This window comes from Electrophorus electricus, chromosome 5 (genome assembly GCF_041902795.1).
Source record: "Electrophorus electricus isolate QZ-2024a chromosome 5, ASM4190279v1, whole genome shotgun sequence".
In the NCBI taxonomy this organism is placed as follows: domain Eukaryota; kingdom Metazoa; phylum Chordata; class Actinopteri; order Gymnotiformes; family Gymnotidae; genus Electrophorus; species Electrophorus electricus.
This window is the reverse complement of record NC_137501.1, coordinates 6,657,555-6,668,595: the sequence shown is the minus strand read 5'-3', so window position 1 is coordinate 6,668,595 and position 11,041 is coordinate 6,657,555. Positions and strand designations below refer to the sequence as shown.

Here is an 11,041-nt window from a genome sequence, read left to right as displayed (position 1 = left end):
ATGGTTTTATTTTGATGTCATTTCCTTTTATTTATTTTTCCATTACTTTAATAGAAGCCAATTCATCAGCACTATCAACCAAATCCCACAGAAAGGGTGGTGGTTTTTTTTTTTTTTTTGGTTTTTTTTTATATATATATATACTTTTTTTTTTTTTTGTATTCATCATTGACATTTGTCCAATGACTGACCTGTCTAAAGATGTGTCCTGTGGTCTGGCAGCGTTTGTGCCAGCTTTACCCAACTGGAACACCTCAGGACATGCCTCAGAAGGAGCTGCTGTATCCTTGACAATCCTCTGAAGACACACATGTACCATGGCAACTGTCAGTTTAATCTCAGCAGGTGGCTAATAACATCAAGCATTTTTTGCTTGGATGGTCACTGAAGGAACCTTTTAGAGTTTGAGGAGCATATTAAATCTTTACAACATGCAAGGTAAGTTCAGGACCGTTTCCCATGTTTTAATTTCAGTTTTGCGTTAAAAGAATGAGGACAAACTGGAAGAACATATGAATTGTGGTTTTTACTCTCTGAATAGCTTTTCTCCTGGTTTGGGGCATTTTACAAAGTTTGGACCTGGCATGGTGTAGCAGCTGTGTGCAGGCACAAGACTATGTTTGTAAGGAAATACCAACACGTAAGTTTTTTTTTTTACCTAAAACAGGAATTTTACTCCTATATTTTGGATAATTATAGTTGAAACTTCTAGACTAATATAACTATAATTGATATATTAGGGGGAGGGGGATGAATGTAATAAGTTCTCCAAAATCACTTGTATGAGTGATTTGAAATCTTTTTTTCTTGCATGGAGCACAGTGTGTTTGCCATTAATACCCAGCTTTGACATAGTATCCTAATGAGTCAAGTTCTGATGTGTGTCATCCTCCTAGGCTATCCTCCTGGCCTGAGCTCTGTTGTATTATTTGTGAACAGTGTGGGAGAGATCAACGCAACTGTATTCAATGATATTAATCTGGCCTCTGTCACCAGTCTAACAATGACCAAAACTGGAATTACAACTATTACACCAGGGGCATTTGACAAATTCCACAATCTCAGGGCTCTCAATTTGCATGATAATTATATTTCCCAAGTCACTTCAGCCTGGTTCTCCCACAAAGAGGTGCTAGAAGACCTTGTATTGTCCAACAACAGCATCGAGGTCTTGAACGACGATTCCTTTCGTGACCTATTGGGACTTTTAAGACTGAACCTGTCACAGAACCAGATAAGCAATATTACAGTAGGAAGCTTTCGCTCCCTGGGTAAGCTGAGACATCTGGACCTATCCAACAATAGACTAAGGCATCTGAGTGTAGAAACCCTTCTTCCAGTCAACAGCACCATGCTCCGTTTGGATGGAAACCTCTGGGATTGCTCCTGTGCAGTGTATGAGTTTGCCATCTACCTAAGAGGTACAAAAAAATGCGTGCGCATATATATATATATATAAAATAGCACAGGGGTCTTTTACAAGGGGTTTGGATTTAAAAAGATGATGTGAGGAACTGGGGAATTTTACTTTGTAAATGCTCAACTAGAAATATGTAACCACTCAGCTCCCTATCTCATACAGTACCAAATGCCAGTAACTGAGCAGCAAATGGTGTAATATAGTGACCTACATAGTCAAGGTATGCTTCTGTTGTTTAAAAGTGCTGATGTTTGTCCACTGTATACAGAGCTGCAAAGGGCCTCTCTGCTGGAGAATCAGATGGAGGTGCTCTGTGATCACCCAGTTTATCAGAGAGGAGTGCCTGTATGGAATGTGTCCAAATGTGAGACCACCACTGCAGTTTTAGGACACACAGTTGCAAACAGTCACACACTACAACCAGCATTAACTGAAGAAGGAACTATTGATCGGTCCACTCTTATCAGTTTAATAGGTAAGTTCTGATATAATTTATACATAAATTAAGTGTACATGTGTCCCTAGTACACGTACTACATTAGATTCAGAATAACTGTTATTTGCCACATTAGTTTGTTTTGGTATGATGGAAACTAATCAAAACAGAACACAGACACTGAAATGGGCTACAGATCAGTTAGTGATCTCAAGGGTGCACAAATGACTAAGTACTGACAACATGGTCAGTAAGCTGTAAATTTCATTTGTTTTTTGCTGAAAATTGATTGCATATAAATCTATATAGATGTCCTTTAAACTAATGATTATCTTCTGCCAGTGGTACTTTGTGCCCTGGTTCTTGTCATCTGTGTTTTGTCAGTTTTGTACCATAGAAAACAAGCGCGGAAACATCTACTGGTTATCCGACCTTCTCCAGAGACACTAGAAAGGGCAAAACAAGCACAAACAGACTGCAGAGAAGTACTGGAAAATTCAAAGAATGTAGAGTCAGCCATTGCCAAACTGAAAAAGAACCAGCAAAAATGTAGCAGAACTGTAGCTTTACTGAACCAGAGAGTACTTGAGCCTGAGAAAGTGTCACAAATTTACCAGATTTACAGCACAGGAATATGCCAAACGAGGGAGACAAGTAAACGTGCCAAGTCAGCAGGCCCTGTGCTCTCCAGAGCGTGTCCTGAGGTCTTGAGTAGGCGGCCAGACCTGGAAGACCAGGATGGTGAACTGGAAGACCAGGATGGTGCAGGAGTGAGTAGGATGCAGCACCATTGTGAACTGCACACCAGTTGGGCTGAAACAGAGAAGGAACAGATGGAGAGTGGAGGAGATCTTTACAAGGACCTACGCTGTGAGATGGCTATGTCAACAGATGAGGAACGGGAGTGGAAAAGGGATGAAGGAAAGGAACTGGCAAAAACATCCGAAGTGGAAAATCAGCATCCACAGCTTGATGGAGTAGATAATGATGACGATGATGACGATGAGCTCGATGCTTTGAAAACAGGAGTGAAATATAAAGTAAATCTGATAATAGGAGAAGGAATAATGGAGGGAAATATCTTGATGGAAAATACCAAAGACCAGGAATTTCTGCACAGTGGTGATGAAGTCAATATGTGCAGTGAGCAAGAACTTGAAGATATCCTGACCTCCAGGTCAGCAAGACACCAACCTCATCAGGAGGGAAGTGATGATTTTCTCCAGCCTTTAGAAGATGCTGAGAACATGCCATATCTCACCATTGGAACTGATCCAAGAACAAAGAGCCCAAACCAAGAGCAGATGCCTTCAGAGACTTCCCCCGAGCAGACGCCCTGCAGGCCCTTCAGACCCATCAGACGAGTCTTGACCTGGCCTCCTACTGCAGCACAGTGGAAAAAGCAGTGGGCCCAAAATCAACAAATCCTAGACATCTTCCCCAAGCTCACTTTCATCACTGAACGCACACATCAAAACAGCTTGATTACAGCCAACCCAGAAAATATCCCACAAGGCACTGGAGCTGGCCGCTTGCCAGTACATAAACCAGCAAGGGAGGAAGCCACGGTGGAAATGGTGGAACACCCTAAGGGCATTAGTGAGTCAATCATTCAGTCTTACATTCAAAACTTATCCATCTTGTCTGAAGATAATGTTGGAATTAATGAAGCGCAGATTGATGTCAGTAGTCGTCTTGCGCTAAATAATGAGGTACGTTCTGAATTGGTCAGCAGTAATCCACTATATAAAGAAATGCACTCAAAAGCTGATGGTGAGAAATCTGTAAATTCAACAGAGAACTCACAGACCACAAAGATTGTGGGGGAAATGACATATCAAACTCACATATTAAAGAATGAACAGAGCAGATGCAAATCAAAGAGACATCTCAGAAGAACTGAGGGAGAAGGAAGGAATCTGGTGAAAAAGGGACAGAATGATCATGTCCAATCTAGCTGTGGCTCAGCAGAACCCCCTGCTGGAGGTTCTCTGAGTGAGGACAACTTGCTGGTGGATAATGAATATGCCTTCATAGATCTTCTACACGAGGTGGTGGAGAACCATGGCCGCTGGACCCGAGAGCGGTGGAGGCAAACCCATATAAACAAGCAAAAACATAAGCGATTTGGAAAGAGTTATTAAACATGTTCCCAGGAACAGTAAAGGCTCTAACAACAGAAAATGGAAAAGGAACTGAAAGAAGAATGGGTATCCTCAGAGCAGATTAATAATCAATATTAAAACTAAAGAAGCTTGTTTAAGACAAGAAAAAGGCAGCAAATAATGTGAAATAATATGAAAATGTCTTTGAAAATTTGTGGTACTGAAAATGAAAATTTTATAGTAATATAAATATAGGATATGCTATACTATTATTCTAATTTTATTATTACATTAATGCATCTTTATTGTCACTGTTTTAGTGTAAGTACAGAATTAATCTAGAGCTCAATGAAACATGTACAACTCTCATTTGCACAGTGTGCCTAAAACCCATCCATGAATATTAATAAAAACAATTCAAATGTAAAAAAACCTATATTATTTCTGGCTGCATGCAGCATTTATTGAATCATTCATACATATTAGAAGTACGCAGACTTCATATAAGAAATTGTACAAAAAAAAATGAATCAGTTCTTTTTTACATTGTATTGTTCTGCACAAAAACAGGAGCCAGCAAATGTAAACAGGTCTCTCAAAGATCTGGGAATATAAGGAAGGACATGCACAGTCCATTTGTCTCCTACTTCTACTGAAGTACTCATATAACTCTAAACCACTTAGAACCAAGTAAAGTACCACTTTGTTGGCTGTTGTCAGAGGTTTGGCAATGAAACAGATGGAATTTTTGAGCAGGAAATCAGTAGGCTAGGTTAACATGCACTATATGCATAATCCTTTACAAATGGTAGTAGAACAAAAGATACTGTATCAAATAAACAATCTACCTAATTTCCTTTGACTCAGTTTAAGGTAGTCAACATGAGCAAGACGACTGAGGTAACCGGTGGGCAAGAAGCGTTAACCGTCCACTGGCTGCATCGCCTTGAACTCGGATGAGGGAGTGTGTAAACACAGGGTCACAGGAGTGGGCTCGGCTTCCTCCCCTGCACCCTAGAAAATGACGCTTTAAGTGACACTGAGTGGTTGCTTTGAAACAGGACACAAACACAAGTGGTCAAGAATTATGGCTGAGTTCTAATCTGTTGTGAATCATCAGCTGCTCATCTGGCCTTTCCTCAAACTCCTTCTTTGTCTTGGTGACCTGAGATGGGCAGGTCAATATGATATCCGTTTGTGTTGGCCAGTAGCCTTTACTGTGTGTTCAGTACAAGAACTACAGTACCCAGAGGGGAGAGCGTTGCAGAGCCAGCAGTCATTATGCACCTCCATGTTCATTAATAAATTGCTGCTAGGTGTCTGATAAATTAGATAAATATATTAATTATAAATACACCCTTTCATGAAGTGCCTAATAAAAACAACAACAACAACAACAAAAAGTAATTCTGATATTGGTTATCAAAAATTCCCCTGAAAAGTCATGAAACTATCCTAAACTGATTTTAATCAACTTAGCTTTAATACTGAATGTCATGTAAGGAACAAACCATGCAGTAAAGAAATTATTTGAAAAACTTGCAATTCTTGCAAAAAAAAAAAAGAATTTGTTAAATGTAATATTTTTTACACTACTGCCTCCTCTCTGGGTAGTTTGGTGTTAAAGGGTCATGCTATACTAAGCTACTCTGAAATCAACAGAGTTTAGTGCAAAAGAATGTGGCAGATCCTTGTCATTTTTAGAATGAAAAAAGTGTAACCTAAAATAATGCATAAGCAGAAAACAAATATATATGATAAAAGCATAAACATCATTTAGTTTATGCAACTGGCACTATATAGTAGAGAAAGTAAGAGAAAAAAAATACTGCCTTGATAGCCTCTAGGCCAAAAGGCATCAAAAAGTAACAGTGACCTATAGTCTGAAAGTGTTTACAAATCTCTACTGGTTCCCTGTTCCAGGCAGGGACCAAATTGAGAGTTCATGTGCACAAATCTTCATTAAGTGAGAAATACTGGTTTCTATGCTGTCTATAGCAGCACTAGTATTTATGATGACTCTCAATCATAATCGATCATTCATAATCATCTTAAGGTGACAGGGACTGTGTACTGATAGGAAGGTTTGAAATATAAGGTTCTACAAGCATGAGACTTTTTGCAGTGGGTTAGCAATGTGTTGTTCCAGAACTCAAACTGGATCGGTTATCTTCAGTGTGACTTTTCATACCAAAACTTAAAACTTGATATCAATTCACTTCAGAAATAATCTTATTGTTGTTGATAATAGTTAATGACTTGGATTTTACTTTTGGATAGTTCTAAAGTAAAAGGTTTGTGCTTCAAGTACAAAACAATACTACATACTGTAGAATGCTATGGATCCAGTGAGCATGTGAAAGTATAAAGGATGTGTACCAATGTGTATTTACAAAATGAATCATTAATATATATCATCATTGTTTAATGTCTTCTTGAAATTTCCTGTTTGCACCATAGTGCTCATGCCTCTGACTTGCAGGCACGATCCGTTCCTGTCGTTCTTCTTCACCTCCTCAGCTGAATACTGCGTTCCGGTTTTCCTATCTTTCTTTTTTAAACACTGCTCGGTAAAAGAACTGGATGTGGGCCGTGCGTTTGGTCCCGAACCACTCCATACGTTAAAGCCCTCCTCTAATCCTTCGAACTTCAAAAAGTGCAACGACCACATCCAGAGGTCCCACGGCATCACCACAACAGATTCCACATCCAGGTCCTTGGGGGGGGGGAGGTCATCCAAAGGATGGGAAGTCTGGCACCCATGGCTTTGAGAGGCAGCATGTTTGTCTGGCATGTGGTCTCGGGAGGTGGGGGGCTCATGTGGGTCAGGGGCTGGTCAGCAGTACCCCAGCCCTCAGAGGTGAGTCTCTCCTCGCGTCTCTGTGCTGTAGTCTTGCCTCAGCCGGGCCCCTGCCTGGCCCCCCGGGACCTCCTCGGGCATGTGGGCCAGAGGGTCAGAGCGGATGATGTACCTGGAGGACAGGACGGACTTAAGGTACTTTATTATTGAAATGATTATTACATTTAATATTAAATCAAATTCAGTTTAAATTCTTGTTCAATTATAACATTATTTAAAGGGTGATGAATGTCAAACCATATAAAGTCATGCTTAATGACAGTAACTGCCAAGTGTTTTCCAATCCTGGTGCTGGAATAACCCTATGTTGCATATTTTTCCATACTCACAAGACATGCAGCACAGCTAAACTGACGGGCGCTTCATGAATTGTAAATGGTTGTGTTAGCGCAGGGGACAGACGAAGCGTTTGATTTTATCCGCTTTTAAAACACAGGTCCAGGCTGATGCTTACACGATATCATTGAGCTCGAGGATAGTGTCTGGAGGAGGATTGATCAGCACGTAGGATAGTGTGTTCTGATGGTCATTCATTTCATCTGCAGAGGAGAGAGAGCAGCTCTGTTAAAGACAGCAATTGTGACACATTTCTGGCATACAGTAATTAATGACCACTATGAAAAGCTCTAAGCAATTATCGGTATCATTAACCTTTGTCTTCACCACATGTTATCGGTCAAGCTTCAATAAGTGACAAACTAATGGAAGTCAAGTCATCTGACTCTGAAAAGAAACTAATATTTAAACAAATGTGCTCAGTAAAGGGAAAATGGGTGGCATCTCCTTTGAGTGTGTCAGGGCTGGTTTTCTAGACACAAGGATTTGTTTAGTCCATTACTAGTGTTTCCGTGTTTGGAAAACCAGTCCTGAGACTGGTACTGTTTGGGTCAGCTGGATTTCAGGGTTGGCGCTGTGTGTTTTTACCTGTGTGTGAGTGACTGGGCAGTGTGATTCTGTGGTGGGAGAGGGAGGGGGAACTCAAAGTCGGGGGCCAAAGTGCCTCCGTTCGTCCAAACCCACCTGTCTGAGCCACTTACAAGGCGGGGCCGGGTGAAAGAGAGAAAAGGGCTGACCGTTACTGACCGGGGCACGGCTGCATTTTTACGGATGCCCATGCAGCTGCAAGCGCTTCCCATGCGCCCCCACGCATGCAGACGGTTTTCCACGGTCACCCATCCACCTAATCCACCCATCCGTCCACCCATCCGTCCACCCATCCATCCACCCATCCGTCCGCATCACTGGCATTCCAAGAGACCACCTCACGCATGTCGCCAGGTTGCCATGCCAACACGCAGCCTCCAAGTCAACATACAGGAAGACTGACACACAGACAGAGGCATGCTCAGAGCATCTGTCAGACCCACCAAGGCCAGAGTCGACCAATCAGAGTGAAGCAAAATACATTGGTAGTGTGGGATTGGACAGAGTCTAAGAACAAACCTCAAATTCTTGCATGGAAAAAAAAAAATGCTGTCTAACAAGTCCCCCAGTAGACTTTCTAAAATATCTTCTAATGCAGGTTAAACATTAGCTCAAAACAAGTGTGTTTGTGTAAGTAAATGTTGCTGCTCAGACATGACCCTCCCAACACACGCAAAATGCTTTCTACTCCACTCTGCCCAAAACATCCTGGAATTAAAGTCCTTCGACGTCATATCATCATCACCATCATCATCCTCATCATCGGGTGCCTATAACTTGGTGTGTACCTGTCGTACCCTCTGTCATGTAGGTACCCTCTTCAGGTATTACCATACAGAGGGAAAAAAAGACAACTACATCACTAGTTTTCAGAGGGAATTGAACGGCATAACAAACAGATATTTCAAGTTTTTCTGGCAAAACGGACTGTGTCATTAGCATTACTGTGAGCAGTCAGTTGGCTGGCTGGCCAATTCAATATGTCTGAAACCAGCAACACGATGTCTAGTTATGGAATATGTGCATTCATGTGTTGTAAGAAACATTTACAACACAGTGCGACCGAATGACTTCTTTAAGTCAACCAACAGCACACACAACTACCTTTCATACTGCAAAAGGAAACGCGTTAACGTGTTAAGCTCTCAGGGATGTTAAGATCATAGTGATATGCTCAAGAATCACCATACAGCAGCATAAGTGAACAAACTGCTCTCACTGATGAAAAACAGTGCTAAGCTGCTTGGGTAGAGATGATGTCATAACTTAGACAACCATTGGAAAGAATTATAGGCTGTATAATGCTCATTATGAATGTTTGCTTCTGTTTGTTTTCATATGCTGTCTGTGCGGGTCATGAAAATTGAATGGCATTCATTCCACCATTTTTCAATATCACATTTTTAATGTCCAGCATCATACTGAGTTCAGAAGGTGGAGAATAGTGGTATTTTCCCAGAGCCTGGGGTTCATTACATAAAGATGGTCCTGATGACTCATCATGCTGTCAGCAGGACCAATAAAAAAGATTTGAGAGAGGGACATTGTAGTTTTGAAAATTCCCCCTATGAACAGCCTCTTGCACTGGAAATATTAAACTCTATATATTGAAATGTGGTGGAGTATAATTCTAATATACACACTTTAATATGCATAGACCTCTTTTTATACAAGAACAGGCTGCTTCTAAGTGAACTAACATATTTTACTTAACCAGATAATTAACTAAACTAATGTAACCATTTACTGTAGTGGAATAAAGTAACCAATCAACAGATACAGTGGCATTTTTCTGTATTACCTTGCAAATATCCTAGATTTACCCGGTTCATCACATCACTTGCAGTTAAATTAGCTACGTCCTCTACAGCACAGGGGTCAAAGAAGCAAAGTGGTAAGAGAAAAAGAAAGCAGGGGTCAAGCAAGGTCAGGCAAGCAGTAAAAGGTCATGCACAAGAAATCAAGAGATTAAATCACAATTTACAAGTTTTTCTGACAAATCTTCACAATATTCCATTCTAGCAAAAGGCCTTTGCAATTTGGCAGTTTATTCTGAAGTATGACAGTATGGTATTCTCAACATTTTAACTGTAAAAGATTTGTTTTTCTTTAAACTGAATGGATGAGGTTGTTAGAAACCGGACATCGCTCGCAGGAGAAAATAAGGAAACAAAATATAGATGGGAGCAAGGGAAGATATCACAGGGACAGTCAGTGAAGGGCAGGACGGTGAGAATGGAGGGATGGACAAAGACCACCATGTACAGCAACGAGATATGAGCTTGAGTGACTACTGTTAAGTGTACCTCCATACATGCAGTCTCCTGTCACGGGTGTAGAACATGCAGGAAAAGAAAGGAAGCAAATGTGAGTTTAATGAAAAGAAAGAGAATGAAATAGAACATAAACGTGCACTAACTGGAACAAAAGAATGCCAGTGTAATGCCACTGACAGACGATGGTCATGGAAACAAAAAGATCTTATAAAAAGGCACACCATAATATAACAACCCGATGGTGATGTGGTGAATGGGGCACAACACACACAACCTCAGGGAGGCGTGGCAGGGAGCAGGGAGGTTGGGGTTGGGGGGTTAGGTGGCACTGTCACATCTCCATGTGCAACCCTAGGAGATTATTTCTCCTTGTGGCTCATACATCCTTTTCTCCGTGAGTTAGTGTAATAATGGCCCTGGGGGGGTGGGGGGGCACAATGAAGTGAAATGGTGACAGATGACATACTACATCATAATATCTTATAACACATACACACTGAGAGGCTGGTTTATTAGAGGCTCCTATTCTATAGCTGTACCTAACAGGCTTCAATCCCTTGTACAGCTAATGGTAATACTGTAAAAGATATGGCAGGGTGCCTTTTACCTCCAGCTATGGAGCAAGTAAACCTCTGTGACAGGGGTCCCAGCTACTCACCGTAGCCGACGGTGGGCAGGCCGAGGTGCTTCATGCGGTTCTTCACCAGCTCGGAGAGCTCCTGGCGCTCGGAGCGGCGGTAGAGGTTGAGGCGCTGCTGGCTGATGCGCTCGGCACGACTGGGGGCCTTCCCGCTCCTGCGGCTCAGACGCCGTGCCCACTGCATGCTCTTCTTGCGCAGGAGCGGGTGCTCCGACTGGTCACTGCCTGTGGAGTAGCGGTGGGCCGTCTTTTCCTTCCACGACTCCCGCCGGTCCCGCGCCTCCTCACACTCCTCCACTTCCACGGACACCTGAGACTGTGGGGCGGGGGGGTGGTGGTGGTGGTGGTGGTGAAAACATTTGTAGCTCATTAGTTATGTA

General features: G+C 41.9%; 2 protein-coding genes across 22 annotated transcripts in view; one reads left to right on the top strand and one right to left on the bottom strand.

Moving 5' to 3' along the window:
- The first annotated feature begins 94 nt into the window (after nucleotides 1-94).
- On the top strand, nucleotides 95-4,282 carry LOC145657844 (uncharacterized). 3 transcript variants are annotated; one of them, XM_081714022.1, is made up of 5 exons: nucleotides 95-438; nucleotides 542-640; nucleotides 897-1,421; nucleotides 1,689-1,895; nucleotides 2,241-4,282. In XM_081714022.1, exons 1-5 carry the CDS (start codon nucleotides 432-434, stop codon nucleotides 3,998-4,000), a joined length of 2,598 nt encoding a protein of 865 aa, XP_081570148.1. In that variant the 5' UTR covers nucleotides 95-431; the 3' UTR covers nucleotides 4,001-4,282. The 3 variants fall into 3 exon arrangements, with proteins under 3 accessions (XP_081570148.1, XP_081570147.1, XP_081570149.1); XM_081714021.1 differs by having other exon boundaries at nucleotides 2,199-4,282; XM_081714023.1 differs by lacking the exon at nucleotides 897-1,421 and having other exon boundaries at nucleotides 2,199-4,282.
- A 117-nt stretch (nucleotides 4,283-4,399) lies between these two features.
- kcnt1b (potassium sodium-activated channel subfamily T member 1b) overlaps nucleotides 4,400-11,041 on the bottom strand; it is a 49,066-nt gene continuing 42,424 nt past the window's right edge. For 10 of the 19 annotated variants that reach the window (XM_081714004.1, XM_081714007.1, XM_081714010.1 and 7 more), the window contains 5 exons: nucleotides 10,680-10,977; nucleotides 10,052-10,069; nucleotides 9,547-9,609; nucleotides 7,276-7,360; nucleotides 4,400-6,933 (listed from right to left, as the gene is read on the bottom strand). In XM_081714004.1, coding sequence (XP_081570130.1) covers nucleotides 6,816-6,933; nucleotides 7,276-7,360; nucleotides 9,547-9,609; nucleotides 10,052-10,069; nucleotides 10,680-10,977 — 582 coding nt within the window. In that variant the 3' untranslated portion in view covers nucleotides 4,400-6,815. The remainder of the gene's footprint in view (nucleotides 6,934-7,275; nucleotides 7,361-9,546; nucleotides 9,610-10,051; nucleotides 10,070-10,679; nucleotides 10,978-11,041) is intronic. The other 9 variants (XM_081714005.1, XM_081714014.1, XM_035530191.2 and 6 more) reach the window with 3 other exon arrangements.

Excerpts from the sequence above, each read along its gene's own strand:
- LOC145657844 (XM_081714021.1), top strand. Across the intron at positions 641-896 it reads TTGTAAGGAAATACCAACAC|GCTATCCTCCTGGCCTGAGC; the intron begins GTAAGTTTTTTT and ends TCATCCTCCTAG. Across the intron at positions 1,896-2,198 it reads CACTCTTATCAGTTTAATAG|TGGTACTTTGTGCCCTGGTT; the intron begins GTAAGTTCTGAT and ends ATCTTCTGCCAG.